This window comes from Sceloporus occidentalis, unplaced genomic scaffold (genome assembly GCF_023333645.1).
Source record: "Sceloporus occidentalis isolate IW3139 unplaced genomic scaffold, rSceOcc1.0.p SCAF_22, whole genome shotgun sequence".
Classification (NCBI taxonomy): domain Eukaryota; kingdom Metazoa; phylum Chordata; class Lepidosauria; order Squamata; family Phrynosomatidae; genus Sceloporus; species Sceloporus occidentalis.
This window is the reverse complement of record NW_028317002.1, coordinates 12,278,627-12,304,064: the sequence shown is the minus strand read 5'-3', so window position 1 is coordinate 12,304,064 and position 25,438 is coordinate 12,278,627. Positions and strand designations below refer to the sequence as shown.

The window sequence follows — 25,438 nt, the reverse complement described above, 5'->3', positions numbered from 1 at the left end:
AAGTAGAGGAGATGAGTGGTCAGGAATCAGATTCCTTAGGGAGCAGTGTCCAAATGACTAGTACACAATTTTTCCCTGAGCCTCCACCTTCTCCGCTACAATCATCACCATCACCACCAGCAGCAGCAGCAAAACCTAGCAAATCTAAAGCTAAAGCAATTAGCAGTCCCACTATGGCCAGTACTGTTACCACCAGTCCCACCACCACTAGTTCTGCCTCTGTTCATCCACCCCGAGCAGTAGGAGCAGCACCCAAGGCACACTCCAAGGCTATGCGCGCCCCAATTTGGGAGCACTTTGAAAATGTTGAAGAAGGGCGCTATGGAAAGTGCAAACATAAGCTAATAAGCAGAGGGAAAGTGTCTGGCCATTTTACCAGTGCTAGCATGAAGCATCACCTCAGCACTCAACACAACGCTGTGCTATTGGGGAAAGATGCAGAAGTAAAATTTAGTGCAGGCAGCATAGCTGGTGGCCGTGGAAAAACCCCAACAGCTGCTTCTTGAGCCAATAGCAGCAGCAGCAGCAGCTAGTGCTGGCAGCCAGAGACCAAGGTATGTTGGAGCACTGCATGTCCAGCCCACCCTGGAACAATTTGTGGCATTCCAATCTAAAAGGTCAATGCCCAAACAGCAGGCCAATAAAGTAACGCGACTGATTGGTCAGTTCTATTGCTGTTGGAGGGGCATCCTTCTCTATGATCGAAGGGGAGTCTTTCAAACAATTGATGGCGGCTGTGGCTCCACAGTATACAGTTCCGTCACGTTCCACTTTCAGCAGGAACATTGTCCCCTCATTGTATCGGTCCTGTGTTGCAGCAGTGAAAGAGGAGCTTTCCAAGGCTGCTGGTCAGTGTGTTCATTTCACTACAGATTTGTGGAGTGCACCTAGCGGCCACCATGCCTTTCTTTCTTTGACAGCACACTGGTGGCAGCCCGGTGTGTCTAAGGAAGCTGCTGCAGCAGGCTACCGATCTTTCCTTCTCCATGCAGAAGTGATGGATGAAAAGCACACTTCCCAAAATATTCTGCATGCAATGATGAAAATGTTTAGCCTTTGGGTGGGAGCAGAGGCGGGCACCAATGTTGAAGTTGGTTTTGTGGTAACTGACGGAAATGCCAATATGGTGAAAGCGCTGCGAGATGGTCATATTGTTGGTGTGCGCTGTGCAGCCCACATCAGCCATCTTGTAGTGAAGGCAGCAATGTCAGAAGGAACTAATGTGGCAGCAGTAGTTCTGTCCCGCTGCAGAAAGATCGCTGGGCACTTTCACCATAGTGTTAAGGCTAGCCAACTTTTGAGGGAAGAGCAAGAGAGGTCAGGTCTTCCCGTACACTGCCTACGTCAGGATGTCAGTACACGGTGCAACTTCACGTTAGACTTGCTGGAGAGGATTTTGGAGCAGCAGAGGGCAATCCATAATCTTGCCTCAGAGCACAATATTGGGATTACATCTCCATTGAATAGGGAGGATTGGACAGTGATCGCCCAGCTAGTGGCAGTCCTTAAACCATTCAGGGACGCCACAGAAAATTTAAGCTCAAACACTGCCAGTCTGGCCCAGGTAATCCCAGTGTTCTCCCATCTAGGCAGCAAGATGGATGTGTTCCTTGAAAACTGTGAGGCTGTTCAAGGTGGCACTCTACATCCTGACGTAGCAGCCATAGTCAGGAAGCTGAAGGATCTGCTAAAAGTACACCTTCGCAAACGCATGGAAGAGAGTCCCGAAATGATGCTAGCGTGCCTTTGCGATCCAAGAATTAAGGGAAAGCTAGCTTTGAAATTTAATGTTCTCAGTAGCTACCGGGAGCAATTGGTCAACAAGGTGAGTGACTGGCAGCGTAAAATGGGAATGCTGTCCGAGGAGGGAGAGGTGCAGGAGGAGGAAGAGATGATGTGGTCTGCTACTCCTAGCAGCAGCATCAGCAGCAGTGCCACAAGCAGCACAACACAGCTGAGTGGAGCAGCTGCGTTTTGGGAAGAGGCACTTGGGAGTATAGTTGGACCATCTGACAGAGCTAGCAGCAGAAAGGAGAGTAGTGCTGCTGAAATGGTCAAACTTTACCTCTGTGAAGTTCCTTCTGCGCCTACTGTTGATCCTCTTGATCAACATGAAAAGAAGAGTGTGTGGCCTGCACTCTCATGGGTTGCGCAGCAGCTTCTATCATGTCCGCCAACCACTGTTCAAAGTGAGCGCGTGTTTTCTATGACTGGAAACATACTGAGTCCACAGCGCTCATGCATGGCACCTCATCTGATGGAGCAGATTGCCTTTCTTAAATTCAATCTGCCCAAGTTGGGTTACCCAGCTCTTAGCTTGGAAAGTTAATTTTTTTTCTCTCTAATGTTTAAGGTAGTTTCTCCCCCTGGTTGCACGTGTTTGTGGTGTGGCAACGTCTGCTACCTCCGCCGGTGTAGCCAATTTACGCTAGGCCCTAGTGTCTGAGTTCTGGAAGTCCGCTCCCAAACGCCATGGACTGACAGACTTCCATGCTTTGCCCTGGGGTGAAACAGGTGAGCGGGTCGTCAATTGCCCACTCATTCACCTTTCCCAATGCTGCTGCTGCTAGTGGTGGTGCCAGCGTCTCTTCAATGCCAGTTCGCTTCCTGGCTAGTGTCATGCCTCAAATGTACCTAATTGTAAGGGCAGTTTCTCCCCCCTGGCTGCCTCTGTCTGCGGTGTGGCAACGCCTGCTACCTCCGTCGGAGTGGCCAGCTTACGCTAGGGCCTAGTGTCTGAGCTCTGGAAGTCTGCTGCCAAACGTCTAAGACTGACAGTGTTTGGGTGCTTTGCCCTGGGGTGAAATAGGTGAGTGGGTCGCCAATTGCCCACTCATTCGCCTTTCCCAATGCTGCTGCTGCTGCTGCTGGTGCCAGCGTCTCTTCAATGCCAGTTCGCTTCCTGGCTAGTGTCATGCCTTCAATGTCCCTAATGGTAAGGGCAGTTTCTCCCCCCTGGCTGCGTCTGTTTGCGCTGTGGCAACGCCTGCTACCTCCGCCGGTGTAGCCAGCTTACGCTAGGGCCTTGTGTACTGAGTTCTGGAAGTCCGCTCCCAAAGGCCAAGGACTGACAGTGTTTGGATGCTTTGCTCTGGGGTGGAACAGGTGAGCGGTCGTCAATTGCCCACTCATTCGCCTTTCCCAATGCTGCTGCTGCTGGTGGTGCCAGCGTCTCTTCAATGCCAGTTCCCTTCCTGGCTAGTGTCATGCCTTAAATGTCCCTAATGTTAAGGGCAGTTTCTTCCCCCTGGCTGCGTCTGTTTGCGGTGTGGCAACGCCTGCTACCTATGCCGGTGTAGCCAGCTTACGCTAGGGCCTTGTGTACTGAGTTCTGGAAGTCCGCTCCCAAACGCCAAGGACTGACAGTGTTTGGATGCTTTGCTCTGGGGTGGAACAGGTGAGTGGGTCGCCAATTGCCCACTCATTCGCCTTTTCCATTTTTCAATGCTGCTGGTGGTGGTGGTGCCAGCGTCTCTTTTCTGCCAGTTCGCTTCCTGGCTAGAGTCATGCCCAAAATGTCCCTAATGGTAAGGGTAGTTTCTCCCTCCTGGCTGCGTCTGTTTGCGGTGTGGCAACGCCTGCTACCTCCGCCGGTGTAGCCAGCTTACGCTAGGGCCTTGTGTCTGAGCTCTGGAAGTCCGCTGCCAAACGTCTAGGACTGACAGTTGTTTGGATGCTTTGCCCTGGGGTGAAACAGGTGAGTGGGTCGCCAATTGCCCACTCATTCGCCTTTCCCAATGCTGCTGCTGGTGGTAGTGCCAGCGTCTCTTCAATGCCAGTTCGCTTCCTGGCTAGAGTCATGCCCAAAATGTCCCTAATGGTAAGGGTAGTTTCTCCCTCCTGGCTGCGTCTGTTTGCGGTGTGGCAACGCCTGCTACCTCCGCCGGAGTGGCCAGCTTACGCTAGGGCCTAGTGTCTGAGCTCTGAAAGTCTGCTACCAAAGGTCTAACACTGACAGTGTTTGGGTGCTTTGCCCTGGGGTGGAACAGGTGAGTGGGTCGCCAATTGCCCACTCATTCGCCTTTCCCATTTTTCAATGCTGCTGGTGGTGGTGGTGGTGCCAGCATCTCTTCTCTGCCAGTTCGCTTCCTGGCTAGAGTCATGCCCAAAATGTCCCTAATGGTAAGGGCAGTTTCTCCCCCCTGGCTGCATCTGTTTGCGGTGTGGCAACGCCTGCTACCTCCGCCGGTGTAGCCAGCTTACGCTAGGGCCTTGTGTCTGAGCTCTGGAAGTCCGCTCCCAAACGCCAAGGACTGACAGTGTTTAGATGCTTTGCTCAGGGGTGCAGCAGGTGAGCGGGTCGCCAATTGCCCACTCATTCGCCTTTCCCAATGCTGCTGCTGGTGGTGCCAGTGTCTCTTCCATGCCAGTTCGCTTCCTGGCTAGTGTCATGCCTCAAATGTCCCTAATGGTAAGGGCAGTTTCTCCCCCCTGGTTGCACTTGCTGCGGTGTGGCAACGCCTGCTACCTCCGCCAGAGTGGCCAGCTTACGCTAGGGCCTAGTGCAGGGGCGTCCAACCTGCGGCCCTCCAGCTGCTACAGGACTACATCTCCCATAATGCTCTTTCAGCGAAGGGGCTGGCTGAGGACGATGGGAGATGTAGTCCTGCAGCAGCTGGAGGGCCGCAGGTTGGACGCCCCTGGCCTAGTGTCTGAGCTCTGGAAGTCTGCTGCCAAACGTCTAAGACTGACAGTGTTTGGGTGCTTTGCCCTGGGCTGAAACAGGTGAGTGGGTCGCCAATTGCCCACTTATTCGCCTTTCCCATTTTTCAATGCTGCTGCTGCTGGTGGTGGTGGTTGTGGTGGTGCCAGCATCTCTTCTGTGCCAGTTCGCTTCCTGGCTAGAGTCATGCCCAAAATGTCCCTAATGGTAAGGGCAGTTTCTCCCCCCTGGCTGCGTCTGTTTGCGGTGTGGCAACGCCTGCTACCTCCGCCAGTGTAGCCAGCTTACGCTAGGGCCTTGTGTCTGAGCTCTGGAAGTCTGCTGCCAAAGTCTAAGACTGACAGTGTTTGGGTGCTTTGCCCTGGGGTGAAACAGGTGAGTGGGTCGCCAATTGCCCACTCTTTCGCCTTTCCCAATTCTGCTGCTGCTGTTGCTGCTGCTGGTGGTGCCAGCGTCTCTTCAATGCCAGTTCGCTTCCTGGCTAGTGGCATGCCTCAAATGTCCCTAATGGTAAGGGCAGTTTCTCCCCCCTGGCTGCATCTGTTTGCGGTGTGGCAACGCCTGCTACCTCCGCCGGTGTAGCCAGCTTACGCTAGGGCCTTGTGTCTGAGCTCTGGAAGTCCGCTCCCAAACGCCAAGGACTGACAGTGTTTAGATGCTTTGCTCAGGGGTGCAGCAGGTGAGCGGGTCGCCAATTGCCCACTCATTCGCCTTTCCCAATGCTGCTGCTGGTGGTGCCAGCGTCTCTTCCATGCCAGTTCGCTTCCTGGCTAGTGTCATGCCTCAAATGTCCCTAATGGTAAGGGCAGTTTCTCCCCCCTGGTTGCACTTGCTGCGGTGTGGCAACGCCTGCTACCTCCGCCAGAGTGGCCAGCTTACGCTAGGGCCTAGTGCAGGGGCGTCCAACCTGCGGCCCTCCAGCTGCTACAGGACTACATCTCCCATAATGCTCTTTCAGCGAAGGGGCTGGCTGAGGACGATGGGAGATGTAGTCCTGCAGCAGCTGGAGGGCCGCAGGTTGGACGCCCCTGGCCTAGTGTCTGAGCTCTGGAAGTCTGCTGCCAAACGTCTAAGACTGACAGTGTTTGGGTGCTTTGCCCTGGGCTGAAACAGGTGAGTGGGTCGCCAATTGCCCACTTATTCGCCTTTCCCATTTTTCAATGCTGCTGCTGCTGGTGGTGGTGGTTGTGGTGGTGCCAGCATCTCTTCTGTGCCAGTTCGCTTCCTGGCTAGAGTCATGCCCAAAATGTCCCTAATGGTAAGGGCAGTTTCTCCCCCCTGGCTGCATCTGTTTGCGGTGTGGTAACGCCTGCTACCTCCGCCGGAGTAGCCAGCTTACGCTAGGGCCTTGTGTCTGAGCTCTGGAAGTCTGCTGCCAAACGTCTAAGACTGACAGTGTTTGGGTGCTTTGCCCTGGGGTGAAACAGGTGAGTGGGTCGCCAATTGCCCACTCATTCGCCTTTCCCATTTTTCAATGCTGCTGGTGGTGGTGGTGGTGCCAGCATCTCTTCTCTGCCAGTTCGCTTCCTGGCTAGAGTCATGCCCAAAATGTCCCTAATGGTAAGGGCAGTTTCTCCCCCCTGGCTGCATCTGTTTGCGGTGTGGCAACGCCTGCTACCTCCGCCGGAGTAGCCAGCTTACGCTAGGGCCTTGTGTCTGAGCTCTGGAAGTCTGCTGCCAAATGTCTAAGTGTTTGGATGCTTTGCTCTGGGGTGAAACAGGTGAGTGGGTCGCCAATTGCCCATTCATTTGCCTTTTTCATTTCCATTTCATTATTTTCCTTCTGATACACAACCAACCAAACATAACACACACAATAACACAAATAACACAGTGACATAACACATAACACAGTGACATAACACATAACACAGTGACATAACACACATACGTACAATGCACAAATCACAAGGACCTTTCCTCTTGTTATTTGTCCTGGCCTTCACTTCTACACTCACTAGCATTAACGCTATAACTCACACTCACACATAACATTTTTCCATCCACATACCTGCCAACAGACCCAACTTTTTCAGGGACAGTCCTGCTTTTTTCCTGTCCTGTCCCATCTAATTTAGCTAAACTAGGTATGCAAATACACGTAGGTAGTTATAGCTCGGTAGGTAGCACTAGTATAAACATTAAATAAATATAATAAAGTACTAAATAATAAATCTAACTTTAAAATACCGTATTTGCTCGATTATAAGACGAGGTTTTTTTCAGAGCAAATGCTCTGAAAAATACCCCTCGTCTTCTAATCGGGGTCGTCTTCTAATCAGACCTCAAATAGAGTTCTGATCATGAGACTAAGATCCAGATCCCCCGCACCACTGCAGGGGACCTGGATCCTCCTGTCTCCGGTGCTTCCTGCTGTATTGCCGGGGCAGCGGGTTGACGTCTACGCGATCTGTGTAGACAACGTCCGCTACAGCCGGAAGGAGGTGTGGCTAGCAGCGGGGGTTGTCTGCGTCCGTCGCGGATACCTTCCCCGACTGTCAGAGATCAGAGTTCCCCGCACCGGTGCGGGGAACTCTGATCTCTGACAACCGGGGAAGGTATGCGCGACGGACGCAGACAAACCCCCGCTGCCAACTCCACCCCGGCAATACAGCAGGAAATTGGAAGCACCGGTAAGTGTATGTGTGTGTGTGCGCGTGTGTGCGTTAAATGGGGGCATAGGGCATTTCTGGAATGCCTTATACCCCTATATGCCACTCTGGCACTTAGGGGGTTAAAAGGCATATTATGGGGCAGAGTGGCATATAGGGAGGTATAAGGCATTTCAGGAGGCAGAGTGGCGTTAAGGGGGCATTTAATAGAGCACTCTGCCTCCTGAAATGCCTTATACCTCCCTATATGCCAATCTGCCCCATAATATGCCTTGTAACCCCCTAAATGCCAGAGTGGCATATAGGGGTATAAGGCATTTCTGGAGGCAGAGTGCTCTATACAATGCCTTTTAACTCCCTTAATGCCACTCTGCCTCCTGGAATGCCTTTTACCTCCCTATATGCCACTCTGCCCCATTATATGCATTTTAACCCCCTAAATGCCAGAATGGGATATAAGGCATTTCTGGAGGCAGAGTGGCACATAGGGGGTTAAAAGGCATATCATGGGCCACAGTGCCATATTGGTGTGGCAAGCCTGGGGGCAGATGTGCGTAACTGGGGGACAGGTTGGAAAATACAAGGAAATAAAAACAAAAAAAATATTTTTCTCAATCATAGCTTTTATTTAAAAAAATAGTTTACATGAATTAACATTTACTGGTAAAACTTTTTTCCTTTAGGGTCGTCTTTTTCTTTTTTTCCTAAGTTAATATTCAGATTTTGGGGGGTCGTCTTATAATCAGGGTCGTCTTATAATCGAGCAAATACGGTACATTTAAATAAACCCCTAATTTTTTTTAAAAAACCCATTAAAATTAAAATTGAATTATTATCTAGACATAATACATCTTTAACCAAACCAGTGCACTGCTACTAATCTTAAACATAACCGTACATTAACCCTAAGGTATTTTTTAGTTAAATTTTCCATCCGCATACCTGCCAACACACCCAAGATTTTGGTGGACAGTCCTGCTTTTTTCCAGTCCTGTCCAGTAAAAGTTGGGTTGTTGCAAAGTATGCCATTGTAAATAGGTAGCAAATGTTAGGCATGTATTACAAGTGGTCCAAAATCAATTTAAAAATGTAAAATAATCCCTATTCTTTTATTAAACATCTATGGCTGTGTGACTGTGTATGATAAAAAGGAGGCCAAGTTCCTTGGAGCATTTGTCTAGGTCATTTTGTGTACAGTACAGAATGAAGTGCGTTCTGCAATTCACTCGTTGATGCCAGACCAGCCCCCTGCCGAAACGGCCAATAGAGTTGCACACACGTACCTTCACGGCAGCTGCTCCGATCTGTTGTTAACCCCGTATTAACCCCTGCTAGGCAACCGGGAGGGAAACGAAGATCAAACGAGCACGAAGAATGTCCACGAATATTCGCCCAAAGAGAAGACAGGAACGGGCGAATATTCGTGGAATACAAAGATTTTTTTCCCCCGAAGACGAGCATGAAGACGAACACGAAGAGCCCCCTGGTGCCCAAGTCTAGTATTTAGTATGATCTATAGTTGTCTAAAAATTCCCTTCATTAGTTACACATGGAATGAATATCACATCAGATTATGCTTTGCAGGTCAAAAGACTGCATGATAACCTTCTACATCCAGCGTTTGTATGCAGGGGCAAAACTTTACATGCGCTGGCCAGCAGCATATGAAGTGTGCATTTTCCCTAGAGAATGGCTAATGCAGTCACCTTAAGTGCTACTTATGCAGAGTTGAGTTAAAACTAAAGGTTTCAGTAGATATAGGAAAAAGTAGCTTACCTCCGCCACCGATATTCTCTCCCAGAACCTTCCCAGTGACCATTGTGAAGACCAGTGCCAGTGAATTACAGATTGGTACAGCCATCGACAACTCTATAGATATTAGAATAAGTAGGAGAGTGAGTCTATATAGAAACCAGGGAATTAGGGGAGAAAACAAGTTGAAAGAAACCTACCAGCTGAAGCCAACGTGAGGTAGAATATCACCGAACCACTCTGGTTCAGCAAGAATGGGATCACATACTGCAGGACAAGAAAAAAAGAACATAAGCAGATGCAGAATGTCAATTTGATATATTTAATTCAGTGCATGTAACTTATCTGTAGAAAGAATGAGGGAATCATAAATCACTTTTTGTAGTTAACAGGTCACATGAGTCTGTGCTGTCAGACTTGCAGCCAGGGCCGGCCCAAGGCAAAATGCCCCCTGGGGCGAATTTTAAAATGCCGCCCCCTCCCCCCTTATCTACCCTTCCTCTCCCTCCGTCCCTGCCGCCCCCCTTGTACTTACCTTTCAGCAGTCCTGCGGTGAGTCTCCCTGATCGGTCTCGGTGCCGGCTTGTAATGCTGAGCGCCGGAAATCTTCCGGCACTCAGCATTACAAGCCGGCACCGAGACCGAACAGGGAGACTCGCCGCAGAGGAGAGAGAGAGGGGCGCCGAGCGGGTACTAACAGCTTGGTAAGCGAAAACCACTCGGTGCCCCTTGCTCTCTCTCTTTCGCTTGGGGCGGCAAAGTGCCGCCTGGAGCAGTTGCCCCGCTCGGCTCCATTGTCGGGCCGGCCCTGCTTGCAGCTTTAAGACACAAAGTAAGCTGATGTCCATGTGTGTGTGTAGATCAGGCACAATGCTTATGGAAAACAGTAATGCCAAAACAACTGCTTTTAAATAGTCTGTGTCTAAAACAAACCGGGTCAGCAAGCTAGCTAAAAATTGTCCCCGTTTACCATACTTGGGGTATGCTATATCATGTTATATAATACACCGCAAATGTCTTTGTTGCATTCTGTACACCAAGAGTAGCTCAGCTGCAGCTTCAATGATCCTCTCCTGATATATAGGTGTTCCCATTTCCCAAGTTCAAAAGTTATACCTGATCGTCACTTCTACTACAAACCAGTAACTAACAACAAGTAAACCCTTAAATATGTATTCCAGTCCTTTATAATGCATATTCTGAAATAAACTACTCCATTCCTCTGTATAGATCAAATAACCTCCACCCAACTATGTATTTTAAAGTGCCAACTGCCAATGTAAAAGCTGTGAAACTAGATACACACCATTTTAGACCATGTCTTAGTACTTTTTATGTACATGTTATATAGCTTACATATTATATAAAAAACCCTTTCAATTTCAGCAAATACAAATAAATGTAGAATCATACATTCAATGAATGTGTCATCTATTCTGTAGATTATATATATATATATATGCTTATTTTGCATGTATAACTAGAACCCTATATCTTTTACACAGTAAACATTCAATTCTATTCTATGAATACTAACAATCTATGATTTCCATGCATTTTCAGTGCACTCACAAAAACATGCATTCAGTGCAATGTGACTCAACCTGACCTGACAATAAGCAACTCATCATCTTTACAGTTGAGGACAACTATATCCCCATACAACAAAGTATAAAATAACCTTTACAAAAATTGTCACAGAAGGGCAGCTACGGGCAATAAATGACTTTTGATGCTAGTAACAGGGAACCGCCTCACCGATGCTTCTATGATGCCCAGACGGAGAACCTTCTAGATGATGTACATATAAAAGGGGCTGTATTATGTAAACATGCACAATTTGATCATAATGTTATATATTTTGTGCACTGAGGAGTATGTTTTTTGTCTTTCTTTAGGACAGTTGTTGCTGATAGCTGTGTTGTTTTGAACTATCCCAACGTCAACATCTATAAAGCAAGGATATAGTTGTGAGAACGGTGTGATTATTCCACTACTAAGGCATGTACAGAAACTCAAATAATTTCTATTTGGTCTCTGAGCGCCAATGTAACAGGCGTCATACACAAAAAACTTAATACTTTGACACAACCCTCTAAATCTCACCCTCCAATTCCTGATTAAGAAACTGGCTTCAGATAATAGCTGCTTGAGGCTCCTTTCCTCCTTAACACCCTCCAATCCCTCAGCACCCTTCCGCAAAAATGGGTTAGTGGCTCCCCAAAGAAAGGACACCACTATCAGCGAGAACAGATCCCCTGCAGAGAGAGGCATGAAGGGATAATGAAATATACTTTAACCAGGTGGACGATAACTCTCCCAATAAATGTGTTGCAGTGCGACCAATGGCAGAAATTAAAGATTATTAAACAAGTGACTCTCTTAGGCGCCCCAAAAAAATAAAATAAGTGTCACAGAGAGCTATATTCCCATTAAAAAAACTATGGTAACTACACTTCCGCCTCCAACAACCATAGAGTGCAGACGTCGCCACAACTCTATCATTCCAACTTCCGGGCCCTTTCAACACGCGTTTGTTCCTGCCCGGTGTATAGAGCACCATGGTGAGTAAAATTACATGAAATTTATAAATTCGTTAACTGTTTAAAAATAGCGTAATAGATGCTATCTGTATCTAAAGCCTGAAGTGTTTTTAGTTTTGTAAATTTTTTTGCTTGGAGTAACAACCTTATCTCTCCGGCTCCTATGGGCCCTGTGTTTCCTGCTTATGTTGTGAATTTCCAAAGCTCGAGCCGCTATTTTTTCCTCTAGTACCCCCAAGTCTCCCTCTATGCACCCAATCCATGTACAGTATTAGCTGTTCTCTTCACCTTGATCCACAAATCTTGGGGTGTAATTTATTTACATTATGATGGTATAACTTCAAGCAAGTATAGCCAACCAGCTGTTGTGAAACACCAATTCACGTTCACCAATTCATGTTTTACCCAGCATTCTCAAACCATAAGTTTGATAGCAGGTAGCTTCCTGCATACCATCCCTATTCGGTATGAATTGGTATATTGGCATATAACATTTCACGTCTCTTATATTTACACTTTATTCCCCCCCCCATAAAACCAGCAGATTTTCATATCTGATTTACATTACATGTGCATGAAAATATTCTATTTCAGTTGTCACTACCTCTAAATTTCATTATGTTGTTAAAAAGCCTGTGTGGTTTTAATATTTGTGCTATATACACTACCTTTATGAATTGTGTGTATGTGTATATATGTATGTAACAAAGTACATGATTATTGCACTATAGATACTTATCCTTTCTACAGATTATATAAAAATCTTTAAAGATGACAGTCTAATGTCCTTGGCTCAAAAGAAAAATGTATATTAGGGTACTCTGTGCGTACATTAATATACATTCTTCCTAAATGAAAACGCATTTACATGACTTAGGGGTTGCAGACCTGCTGCATCAGCTGACATTTGTTTCCTTGGTGTTAATATCAACCGGAACACTTGCAGCGCACGATGAGTGAGCTGGAGCTGGCTGGTGGTAAATACCCTTTTTGCTTGATTATAAGACAAGCAAATGCTCTGAAAAATACCCCTCATCTTTAAATTCTAGGTCGTCTTATAATCAGACCTCAAATAGAGGTATGGCTACAAGACTAAGATCCAGATCCCAATCACAGCTGCAGGGGACCTGGATCCTCCTCTCTGGCAGCCAGTGGACGTCTGCATGATGCCCGCAGACAACCTCCGCTGTTGCCGGGGCTTCTATGATGGAGCACCGGCATGACATGACCTTCCGGTGCTCCACCATAGAAGCCCCGGCAAATTTTGGGGGGTCGTCTTATAGTCAGGGTCCTCTTGTAATCGAGCAAATATGGTATATCGTGCTGGGAGATGTGTTCGGGCAAGCGTACCTCCTGCACTGCAAATTAATTTTAGAAATTAAGTTCATATGACAGGCAGTACATGTGAAATTCTGATCTCTTTTTCCCTCCCAGAGACCCATCTTGCTTCAAGGACATGAGCGATCCATCACTCAGATAAAGTACAACCGTGATGGGGATTTACTCTTCACAGTCGCCAAAGATCCAGTGAGTTTTGACGCCTATATATAAATTCTCTTAATGAGCAGAGGGGCTAAACTGTCTCCATACTGGTCTGTGTCTGAATGTAAACCTTACAAAGTTTTCTGCTGTTATTCATGTATTTAGATGACTGTTAACCAATATAACCTGTATATTACTGAACTTTATTAAACCACTCATTGACTTTTTTATCATTAGTTATTGTAAAGGGCTTGATACTTTATATAGGCATTAGGAGCCAGTAAATGTGTCATCATTACAGAACGGTATAAAATAGTCCAAATAAATTGTAAAATTGTAGCCTGGATCCTGTGAATTGGTCAGCCCTTATCAAAAGACAGTTCATGTGAAGTGAATCCTATTATGTCCACAGGTGGTGAACGCTTTTTACTCTGTGAATGGGGAACGCCTGGGCACGTATAACGGACACACAGGAGCGGTGTGGTGTGTGGACGTAGATTGTATCCTTCTGACTTGACAAACTATTTCTTACCTATTAATTGAGTCAATTGTATAATGAGGAGTGGGGATTACATAGATGTGCTATGAATTACACAATGCTTTATTAGTATGTGGGCACATCCATTTTTGTTTGAGGATGCCTGTAAGGTTTTCTTACTCTAAAATTAGATATATTTTGGGAGGAAAAACTAATTTCTGTGTATCATGACTTAACTGTGTATATAGGGGACACACGTCATGTACTGTCCGGATCTGCAGATAATTCATGCAGACTGTGGGATTGTGAGACAGGTAGGTAAATCATATAAATATACCTGTACATTCTTGGTGCTCCTCTCCAGGTAGTGTGTATCCTGTTATCTAGCTTGCCCTCTTATCCTTGCTTTCTCTGCTCAACAGCCCATTCTATTGAACCACCTGCTGCGTACTGTACAGGGCTACGGAATACTCTATATTAAACAATAATAATAATAAATCTTATGACCGCTTCCAGCTCTTTTTAGTTCCAGACTTCCAGCTCTTTAGTTGTCTTGTGCCTCCTGTATTTTCTTAAATGTTTGTCTTGACTCCCGTCACTTATCTAGTTTTCTTCTATGAACTGCCAGCCTTGTGTTATTTGAATGGTATTACTGACTCTTCCTTTTTGTTTTCTTGTAGGGAAACAACTGGCTTTGTTGGAGACTAACTCAGCTGTCAGGACCTGTGGCTTTGACTTTGGGGGCAACATTATCATGTTCTCCACAGACAAGCAGATGGGTTATCAGTGTTTTGTGAGCTTCATTGATCTGAGGGACCCCTCTCAAATTGGTGAGAAGTTTGGATTAGGATTCTCGCATTTATAGATGTCTGCAGTATGCAAACTGTCAGATGACACCATAACTATATGCCAAACCCGCATTGTAAAATTTTTTATACCCTTGCATGCTTAAGAGTACATTTGTTTCCAGAAGCCTAAGTGTAGATTCTCCTTTGTTTACAGAAGATAATGAGCCATACATGAAGATTCCTTGCAATGAGTCTAAAATAACCAGTGCTATCTGGGGACCACTGGGGGAGACCATTATTGCTGGACATGAAAATGGGGAACTGAACCAGTACAGTGCCAAGGTTTGTATTTATTTGTGTTATCACTTATTTGCACTTTCTGTAGTTAACAAATGAGGATCATCTCTTGCTTTCGCTTTTTCCTCAGTCTGGTGAGATTGTCAACAGTATCAAAGAGCACTCAAAGCAGATTAATGACATTCAGTCTTCCAGGGACACAACAATGTTCATCACTGCATCCAAAGACTGCACCGCTAAGGTAAAGTGCACTGAGTTTTGTTTTTGGGGCTTTATGTGCTACCTGTGTTAAGCAAGGTTGCCCACTGTCAGTAAAAAAAAACCAAAAAAAAAAAAACCCAAACATACCACAAAACAAAATTAAATATGGTAACAAATGGCTGGTCACAGTTTGTCAGCAAAAATAACAAACTTTGTGTTTATTCTTATTTGTTTTGGTTTTTTTTTCCTTCAGTGTTGGTGCTGTGTAGAACAGCTAACGTTTATTATTCTGGTTTTCCTGTAGCGCCCTTTCATATCTCTTGTGTTTTATTTGTTTTGATTCAATCTGAATATATGTTAGATTTGAGTATAGTTTAAGCTGGTTTAACACTACTTTTCCAGTGTATAAATACCTTTCCAGTGTTTTGCACGGCTGAGCATGCATGCTCATTCTCATATGTTTCCCCTGCAGTTGTTTGACTGCACATCGCTGGAACATCAGAAGACATTCCGTACTGAAAGACCAGTCAACTCTGCAGCCCTGTCACCTATCTACGATCATGTAAGGAAGCAACGTGTTTGATTGTCTACTAGTATTATAAAACCAGTTGCTTACATCTGACTTCTTTTATTGTTTGCAGGTTGTTTTGGGGGGAGGACAAGAAGCCATGGATGTGACAACAACATCAACTAGGATTGGAAAATTTGAAGCTAGGTTAGCTAGATTCTAAGTTATTTAACACTACTTCAATCATAGAGCACCTACTAATCTTCTGTATTTTGTAGGTTCTTCCATGTGGCTGTTGAAGAGGAATTTGGTAGAGTAAAGGGTCACTTTGGACCTATTAACAGCTTGGCCTTCCACCCAGATGGCAAAAGGTAAGACAGAGAAGCTGTGTATTTATGGTGGGCTTCACCATGATTATGTGATATTTACATTTGCTTCTTTGTTTTATCTACAGTTACAGCAGCGGAGGAGAAGATGGATATGTCAGAATACATTACTTTGACCAGCAATACTTTGATTTTGACTTTGAATGTTGAGTTGACTCCTGTGCTTGGGGGTATTAATTTACATACTGAAACAAGGTCACAAACTAGATGCACAAAGTCTACAGCTCCAAATTGGAATAAAAATAAAAAATAAAACATGGCTATTTATTAAAGTCGATAACATCAATCGGATTCTACGAGTCCTAACGTTATTTCTTTGTTTTTTTTGTCCCAATACAAGCCAGGAACCTTTAGGCCAGCACACACTCTCCCTTGGAAAAGTACCGTATATACAGATTTAATAGGAAGATGGAATTATATTTGATGTGGTCCACACAAAAGGGTGACCTATGAAATGTTTTATTAATATAAGAATGCTGTATCTCACCTTTCATGTGGATGCTACCTCAATGTCTTAATTGGGTATGGTAACCATAGTTGCTGTGAAGAATTACGTCATAAGACATGTTCTGCTTTGTTCACTTCTCAATCACTTTACATCATTTTACATAAGAAAATAAATGTTTCAATTCTAAAATGGGCTGTTGGTTGTGAAATCTCCCTTGAGGTATTAGTTTTTGCATGATTTTTGAGGCAAATTTAAGACTTTCATTCAGTGGGACTCTACTTCATCGATGAGCTTAACCATGCGATTCCTAGCTAGTTGTGTGTCTTCTTGGGAAAACAAGTGTCTGAGAAAGAAACCTATGGAAAAAATGTGAAAGTACTTGTATAATAATTATATATGTAGATATACATACACGCACACACAACCAATTATGTAGCCAAGATATTCTTACCTCCCCATAGCTGTAGGCTTTGTGGTGCCACAGATGGCCATATGACAAGGAGGTTTTCATCATACATTGGGTTCTGTAGTTGGCACCGCTGCTTGGGGTCGTTGAGGAAACCCCACAGAGAGATCGTCCGGTCCTGCACTTCATAAAGATTCCTGGTAGAAAATTACACTGGATGACCATTAAATATACAAACAGGCAATGCCAATAGCTAGAAAAAACATACTACAATATTAATGCCTACTGTTTTCATAATATGCTTGAATGGACACTACAGCCATCAAATTGAGATCCCTTTAAATTTCCATTGTGTTCCTTTAACAGAATACTTCAGATGTATTAGCCCCCTTGGCCTGCACCCCAGCTATTTTCTTACTGCTGGTCAGCTCCAGCAATGGGTTGGCAAACGGTGGGGGTCCTATTCTTGCATGGAGAACATTCCCATTGATTTGAAGCGAGCGTTTTCCTTTCAATGATTGGCTGCTTCAACCTTTGTTTCAAGCAGCCAATCAGAACGTATTAACCGGTGAGTAAGTGCCGTTGGCAACAATATGTTGTTAAGCCCTCGATATTTTAAGACATACTCCAGCCACCATGTCTGCTTAATGCATATGATGACCATGTGGTCCCTTTAATTTTTTGTGGTGCCCCTGCCCCCACCTCTTGCAAACACAGGGGGTGTTTCTGCAGAATCTCCCCATATGCATTTCCCCCCTTTCCCTGACTCCTACCTATTTTACGAACAAACACACCTCCGTGCACGAATATATACTTAACTCCGGTTGACTCCAGTGCTGGATTGGCCGTTCAGACCCCTGTGTGCATGCACACTCCCATTGATTTAAATAGGAGTGCTTTGAAAGAATTGTAGAACCTAGACCTTTCTTGTGCTCCTTAGGGAATTTTCATATGTGTTTGTCCCCTGCAGACTCAGCTCCACTGTGAATGTGGTGCGTGAAGGAGCCAAGAAGATCCAGCTCTCCTTTGGTTTTAGCAGGGAGGAAAAGAAGGGGCTACGTATCTCTGGGGAGGTAGCCCCAGAAGGGGAAGATTGGGACCTGTGTCCTCTGCGGACTTCCAAGGGTGGGAAAAGAGAGCCGGACATACAAACTTTCCTGCAAGCCTCCTTTGTGTGCATAGAACCCTAAAAGACAATATAAATGGCTCAGTGCAGAACGCCATGCCCCTCTTTTACCTGCTCTCCCGCACTCTTCAGAAATCTGAAATGGGGTAAGTCTGACAGCTCTGTCGCTTGGTACACTCCCTTGTTTTAGCTGGATTTTTATCAGGTTTGTAAAGAAAAACCAACTAGATTGAGTAAAACCAGACTTGGGGTCACCTAGGATGATCAATAAGCTCATCGGAGTAGATTCCAGGGCTCCCTGATGCCACAGCAAAGACTGTTTGGACTAACGTGGCATCAAGCAGGTTGACAACAGGCACAAGGACATTGCTTAGATAGCAACCCAGGGAGGCCTCCCCCTTAAGGACAATCATAAATGTAAGGGGGTTGGGCAGACACAGATAATGCCCACAGTGCATCATAGCAGTGTCCTTTTCCACAGTGGGCACCATTGAAGAAGTGTTGTGTTGAATTAAGGACATTTTGCAGTTTGTTAGGAACCATCTGATCCTGGGCAAGGAACAGATGGCTGTCCAAGACAGGTTGATGCTCAGTTTGCTTAAAGACTGCTGCAGGAGGAAGGACCTGGAGGAAGACTAACTCCCACACTACCTCTCATCTGATCCCCTGAACTGCCATAATACCACATTTTACTACGTTTTTGTGCCCGTGGAACTGTTTCATTTTGCTACTTTTTTCATGTATTGGTGTTTTATAACATGAAAGATGTTGATTGCACTCACGTTATGGCAACATATATTGTGCATGATGAAGCTATTGGTGTTTGTGTTCTGTGCTGCCTTGCAGCATGTCTTGTGCCTAAAATCTATAGTAAGATGAAGAAAGTACGATACCTTGGGCTTCCAGATTTCAACCACATAAATAAAAAGTAATAACAATAATTGAGGTTGTATTGTACTGGAATTGCCCTGCCCCTGTGTAGCAGTGCTCATATTGCATTTCTGATGTTATAAATGGTTGTACTGATGATGCGTTCGCTTCTGTGCTGCATTACAGTACATCTTTATGAACTTTATGTTATCGTTAACACGCACCAAGTCTGCGCCACCATGGTCAGCCTGAATAACATTTGATCGACTGTCTCATGTGTTTAGAAGAAAGCTGACAGATGTTCTAATCATCACACAAATAACAGAGTCTATATATGGATTGTTATCAACCTCTATATCATTTCTTTTCTTGTGATGTACATTAGGTTCACATAGTCAGTGAGAACAAAAAATCAATAATTCGATTGTAATTGTTTGAATCGATTTCTTAATCTGAATAAAAATAATTTATTATGCAAGTTGAGTCAAAGACTTATATAAATGTTTATAATCACATTAAGGCAATCAATTTAATTAAGGTATGTATAAGAATAAATTCATAAAACATGTAAATAACTAATGAATCATGATTCTGTGGTCATGTGATTTTTTGGGGGAATTAATTTAATTAGTACTACACTGTTTGTTACATTAAATTGAATTTTTAATGTATTACACATGTTAATTCAATAATTCAAAATAAGCAAATAATAAATCTCAAATCTTAAATTCCAATAATCCATGTCGATTCCAATATGTCTTGACTAAAGGCTGATTTCATCAAATTTACCAAAACAGTAACAGTAAAAATGTTAGCTTATCCCAATAAACAAATTTCAAATAATATAATCTATAAATAGTTATGCTCCGTAAGGGTTAAAAACATCATAGATATAGTCCAACGTGGGGCAAGTGATTGATTTTACCTAAAATGGAATATATACAGCATAACACGTTAGTAATGCAAAAATAAATACATTGTTGGCCTTCTTTTTATAAGTAAAGTAAGAGTATAGTCATTATATATCGTCCTGTGGAGGAGACATCTCATATTATGCCAATTCTCAACTCTATGACTTGTTTTAAATTATTTCAATTCCAGTGAAAGACAAGCATCATGTCCTGAAAACAACATCTCAATTACATTGTCTCGTAATTGGTGAATCTGGCTTTTTTCTCATGGAACTAAGTGTTCCAATATGCGTTTCCTGAGCGGCATCATATGTACTGATATGGCATACTACACTTTCTACAAGAGAAGTGTTTCTGCACCTCTCTTTCTCCACAAATCTATCTGCATTATTCTGGTCTCTCGTTGTACTTCTGCAAAAGGGCAGAGCAACGGGGACAGCTTCTCCCCTGTTTTATCAATTGGAGAAAAAGATATGCCCGGCAGTTCCGCCAATTTTGGGAATTGCATTTGGAAGTTCAGCCGGACAGAAAGCTTTGGTTGAGGTAAGTGGGTGAGTAAGGGAGGGAGTTCACATATATATACATTAGAGTGACAGTGTGTACGTGTTTGTGTGTGAGCATGTATGTTTGTATTTGTGTGTTTGTCAGCATAAATGTGTGTGTGTAAGCATGTGTATGAGTAAATATGTCGGCATGGATGTGTTGGAAACAAAGTTAGGTATTGGTGGGAGGGGGTTCACTATTAAATGTTTTGCCCAGGGCCCACCAGAGCCTTGAATGGTTCCACTGATAATGCTTGGCGCCTAATGTGCTTTTTATGGTTTGCCAGGAGTCGTATGCTGTAACTGTACTCTGCTATGATTTGTATTTTTGACATTATTGTAAAATTGGAGTTTGTACTGTAAGTGAATTGCCCTGTGCTCTGTCACAGTAAGTACTAATGCATGTAAAACACTTTCATCATGGTTTCCTGCTTCTCTTCTTTTTCTTTAAAGGATCTTCTCTTTTCACTCACATTGTATAAACTTCTCTCCATTCCTAAGACCTTCTCTGCTAGAAACTAAGGCAGCATATCCCCACAAATCTCAACATAACCTCTTATCTGTCTTCCTCCTCCTTCACTGTTCAGGTGACACTGAACCTAGCCTTGGTCGCCCTATTCATCCCTGACCTTGTCCTCATACATTTAAAAAAAACAAAGAAACTGCCAACCGTAATGCTTCCATCCTCACAAGTGTTCACTGTAATCTCACTAACCCCATTCTCTTGTGCCTTTTTTAAATGCACACCCTGTCTGCAACAAACGTGCTGTTCACGACCTCTTCATTGAAGTGTGGCTTCCATGTTAAGACACTCCCTCTACCGCTGCTCTCATTGTGGCCTACATTTCAGCTACAACCCTAAGCCTGGAGACAGATGGGGGGATCCTTCTTTCTCTCCCTTTTCCCCTGTGAAGTTTCATCTGTCTGTTTCTTTCCTTCTCTTGCAATGCATGTGGCTGTGATTTACTGACCACCTTATGTTTCTGTCAGTGTCTCTTACTGTCTGCAAGAAGGGCTGAGCTTGCCCTATAAAGTATAGTTAATTTGGGGATTTATTTGACTGAGCATTATGTGGGGTCAGCTCGGACCTACTTGATAGAGTAATCTGCATCATGATGAATAGTGAAGAAGTTGACGCCATAACTCTCCTGTACACTCTGCTGTCAACTCTCCCTTTAGTGAATAGGATCCAAAGTATAGTGGAGATGGTTAAAGGAAACAGCAACTCCCCTGCAAACCCCCACTTTAGTGAATAAAACTCTCAGCCATTGTTGCACAGGAAGGTCCCTATGCTTAACTTATCCACTGAACACCACCTACCTCTCACTCTCATTGTTGCACAGGAAAGTTCCATATTCTGAGCTGTAGGCATGATGTGCCAGTATGCACAGGAGTGCTTCATTAAATGCTAGGGACCGTGGAAATTGTCGTCCAAGCTGCCAGCAGCAGTCAAGAAATAGCAAAAAATTAGGTGACTCCTGCTGAGAACGGCCCTGGGACCATCCTGATCCTGCGCAGTGAAGCTGAAAGGGATGTCCGGCCTATTAAAAGCAGACTGAGTTAACATTGTACTAGCTGAAGAAGCCTATAAACACTAATGCTTAAAAAGGTTATCATTGATATAATTTAAAACAATCTCTTGTGCAAATAGCCTTGTTGTATTGTTACCAGCAATAATACGGACACCCTTATGTGAACTTACTTGTAGCCACTCACGCTCAATTAGGTCCTGAAATCCATCCATTGTGCGGCACTCTGGTGACAGAATGAGTTGAGCAAGTGATGTCATCAACAAGGTATTGTCAGTTCCCCTTTCTCCTTGTACAAGCACACATGCTCCCTCTCTACAAAAGGTGAAACACTGTAAGCTAACAATCTACACTGCCCTTTCATAGTAGGACAATTTCCTTAAACACCTTGAATGTAATTTAGTCAGTCAGCAACAACAAAGCAACTTAAAAAAAGGGCGGAGTTAAAATAACGGGGAGGAAAAATCATTCACTCTCTTTCACCTTGCTCATCTTAAGTCTTCTAATATTTATTTCTTTGATAAACATCACCTCTCAATACACTCAGCAATTAGTCCAGCAGTTCTTAGCGCTTCCTGGACATTGGACATCCAACGGCAAGCCTGTAACTTGCTTAGCCAGTGGCCCATCCCTGGGGATGGCTCATAGCATGCAGCCACCAACCGTGTCAGACTCTCCTGCAGATCTCGTCCCCTAAGATAGGACAAAGACTGTTTAGCTAAATATCACATACATTTCCATCAAAAGTTAACACATTTTTACCTTTCTAGAGGTCGGTGTAGAAGCTTCCAGTTGGGGTATCTGGATAGTTTTTTTGTTCCACCTACTGCACTCCGTGCCTGTTTGGCTTGCTTTGCAGAACGAGTGTCAATAATAAATCCTGATGATTGGCCTACCAGAACTTCCTTCAACAGCGCCTCATCCTCCTTACAGTAATGGTGATCAGGGCCAAAAAGAGGTTGTGCGCAGCGAAGCAAGACCTGAGAAACATCAAGGAAAATCTTTCACACAGGGCTTGTGTATTTAGGGGATTGTTTTTGTATTTAATGTATTTATGAACTCCTCGCAGGAACACACACAGATAGTTGATAGATGCCTAATCTGCTGTATAAAGGAAACTTTCTGTTTTGCCAGGAATCGCCTGGTGTTGAGGAAAGAGCAGGTGTTAATCCAAGACTGCCGTAGTCTCTTTCACAGCCTGCTTATGGACTACCATTTTATGGACTATTTGGAGAAAGATTATGCCCATTTACTGTTTCACACCTGTCATTTACCCTACCTCAGCCCACAACCCGCACATCACCATCTGATTTCCTCAGGCCTTTTCTTGATATAATCAAACCATATTTTATGAAAATCGACTTAACATCTCACTGTACATCTCCTGTTATTGTTATATTACTGTTTGATTAGAGTACGTACTATTTGTGAATGTGTTGCACTGCAGTTTTTACTACACTTGTGCATTCGTATTCGAGAGAACATGCAAACGAACACCAGTGTTGCGTTTTCATTGTTCAAACCAAATACCGAATAAACTAATATGGTGGCCGGTAAATGTACAAAAAGATGAAGAAGCACAACACGAAGAATCTCCTAGCTAATCTCCCTGGTCCCTTCCCCATACAAGTCACTGGCTCTAGCCTACCTTGTTTACGTAGCATCACAAGGGCTAACGGGAACAGGAATCAGTAGGATTGTGCCAGGAGTTAAAGGTCTATAAGAGCGACTCTATTGGGCAGTGGACTGTACATGTGCAGAGTTTTAGTTCTTGAAATATTGTTCTTCGTTTTGGACTATGGAAATAATATTCTGATTATAACTATCTGTTCTGTACATGTGTGGAGTCTGTTTTAGTTCTTAAAATACTGTTTCTGAGTTGGGTTTCCAATTTTTGACAATGGAAACAATACAATATTGGTGAAAATAATAAAATATTGGTGGCAAATTAGGCAGAGACCTGTGCATGCACACTTGTCCAGTGTTATAGATGTAATGGGGTACAATGACATGATTATAGCTTGTTAATGCAGTGAGAAATTAAATGGCCATTCTGTAGTGCCGAAGGAAGACCCTTCAACATGGGATTTTGCCATCTTGTGGATCAACATTACTATGTTACTATACACAGGCCATAAAAGGAGACTGAGCACACTCTTCATCTTACCGTTCCATTGCTTCTGTGAAAGTAGCTGAGGATTGGGAATCTGCCACCTTGCCTGAAGTTTGCTGCTTTCCTCAAAGAGTCATCGGAGCTGCATTGGGGTACTATGACCTTCGTTGGGTAACTAAGACAAACCTTAAAACCTTCATTCACTTCACTTAGTCTCCAGGAGTCTGTCTGAGATAGGAAAGATTTGTGTATTAGACATAATTATAGTAGTGATCATGACATTTAAAGACTGCAGACATACCTCAGCTTTCACCATCTGGAAGAAGTTTTCCGTGGTATCTCGTGGCCATCCTTTTCCCAGTGTGTACCCAGGAGGTCTGAAGAAAAATGGGTAGCTCAACTGAATGTGATCTTGTGATGACAAAGCCTGGGGGTACAGAATTTCATACACATAAACCAGTTAAATGTCAAGGTTTCAAGACCATACAATACACATGGAGAAGAAGACAATTGCAATAAAAGAACAAAATAAGCATAAAGCTAGTTTTTAAACTTATAGTACTGGTGACTGGGAAGATTAGTTCTTGCCTTGAATCCATTTGCTGGTACTGTTGAGACCAGGTCCAAATGGTCCAAATCTAGTTAAAGAGCAGTGCGCAGTCTACACTATGCCACTAACCTGTATAGAGCGTGCAATGTCGAGTGTCTCCCCCATGCCTGGAATGTCCAGATGTATGACACGTAAATCTTTACACCTTAGGGTGACCGTTCCCATGCCTCTTTTGCCTGACTCGTCGCCCCTATTGTTGAACATTCCCATGTTAAGGACACTGCAATAAAAATGATCAGAGTGAAGCGTTCAAACCGGCTGAAAAATAACTGGAAATAAAGCACCGTAACAACATTTTTCTCATGCCAGCTTGGATCCCACACACACTCTATAATATGGGCACTAGAGCCTTAAGGTGCTAATACGTACCTCTTTTCTACTGTATCTACAGCACAGTGTAGCAGCCAGAAGTCAGATTGTTGCTGCTTTGTATTCTCATCATTTGGTGGGCAGAGCAGCAGGTGATGGCTGCTCACACACAGGGTTCCTGTCTTCGGCGCCGATAAGGGACAATAAACACAGACATTCTCTACCTGGGAAGTTTGTATGAAATGAGACAGCTCCATGAGTATGCCAAGTGTGACTGAGTACTGATAAGGCTCAGTAACTTCAGTTCTCAAAGAGAAAATTGGGGACTGAATTAAAGAACTATAAATGGGAGAAGTAAAGAGACAGAGCTAGTAATAAAGGTAGAGATTATACTCTGACACACTGGAAAAAGAACAAAATAAGCAGCTCGCAGCTGGTAAATGGTGTGTTATGAGCCTTAGTGGCACCGATCTCTCAGCCAATTTCTAACTGGCCTCTAAACCGGTTGTGAGTGAAGCTGAGAAGTAGTACTTTGCTTGCAAAAAGGAGGAAGTGGCGGTTCTTGTGACACACATTAACAATTCAACACCATGCTAAAATTTAACCCTATTTGTGGCCAGTCCTGGTTGTTAAAATGGTACTGCCCCTTTAACCCCTTTTTCATTAATGCGTCCAATATTTAATGTCAGTCAAGTTTGAGGGCCATGGTATGATTTGCTACACCATGGTGGTTACAGCTCTCAGTTCTGCTTCATAAATGTTATTGTTACTTTGTATGATACCATGCATCAAAACATAAAAAGTCCTATGCCTATCCCATTTATGTTTAAATTACCTCTCTGTATTAGTCTCTGCTGGGAGACT

The 25,438-nt window shown here is 44.1% G+C and overlaps 2 protein-coding genes across 2 annotated transcripts; one reads left to right on the top strand and one right to left on the bottom strand.

The window, feature by feature from the left end:
* Positions 1-11,554: 11,554 nt before the first annotated feature.
* Positions 11,555-15,860, top strand: LOC149301066 (eukaryotic translation initiation factor 3 subunit I). Its single transcript, XM_089484603.1, has 11 exons — positions 11,555-11,591; positions 13,005-13,097; positions 13,465-13,552; positions 13,779-13,844; positions 14,211-14,360; positions 14,533-14,660; positions 14,746-14,856; positions 15,289-15,378; positions 15,458-15,531; positions 15,603-15,695; positions 15,779-15,860. The coding sequence occupies exons 1-11, from the start codon at positions 11,589-11,591 to the stop codon at positions 15,858-15,860; spliced, it is 978 nt and encodes a 325-aa protein (XP_089340729.1). The 5' UTR covers positions 11,555-11,588.
* A 726-nt stretch (positions 15,861-16,586) lies between these two features.
* Positions 16,587-24,831, bottom strand: LOC149301065 (myotubularin-related protein 9-like). The gene is made up of 9 exons (XM_089484602.1): positions 24,631-24,831; positions 24,335-24,445; positions 23,957-24,082; positions 23,710-23,883; positions 22,305-22,522; positions 22,074-22,235; positions 21,716-21,857; positions 21,334-21,554; positions 16,587-16,761 (listed from the first exon to the last, which is right to left on the bottom strand). The coding sequence occupies exons 1-9, from the start codon at positions 24,829-24,831 to the stop codon at positions 16,587-16,589; spliced, it is 1,530 nt and encodes a 509-aa protein (XP_089340728.1).
* Between the last annotated feature and the right edge of the window lie 607 nt (positions 24,832-25,438).

Excerpts from the sequence above, each read along its gene's own strand:
- LOC149301066 (XM_089484603.1), top strand. Across the intron at positions 13,553-13,778 it reads GTGGTGTGTGGACGTAGATT|GGGACACACGTCATGTACTG; the intron begins GTATCCTTCTGA and ends CTGTGTATATAG. Across the intron at positions 15,379-15,457 it reads TGTCACCTATCTACGATCAT|GTTGTTTTGGGGGGAGGACA; the intron begins GTAAGGAAGCAA and ends TATTGTTTGCAG.
- LOC149301065 (XM_089484602.1), bottom strand. The coding sequence starts at position 24,831 with ATGGAGCTGTCTCATTTCATACAAACTTCCCAGGTAGAGAATGTCTGT. Across the intron at positions 22,236-22,304 it reads CTACACCGACCTCTAGAAAG|GGGACGAGATCTGCAGGAGA; the intron begins GTAAAAATGTGT and ends GTCCTATCTTAG. Across the intron at positions 21,858-22,073 it reads ATTGCTGAGTGTATTGAGAG|AGAGGGAGCATGTGTGCTTG; the intron begins GTGATGTTTATC and ends CACCTTTTGTAG.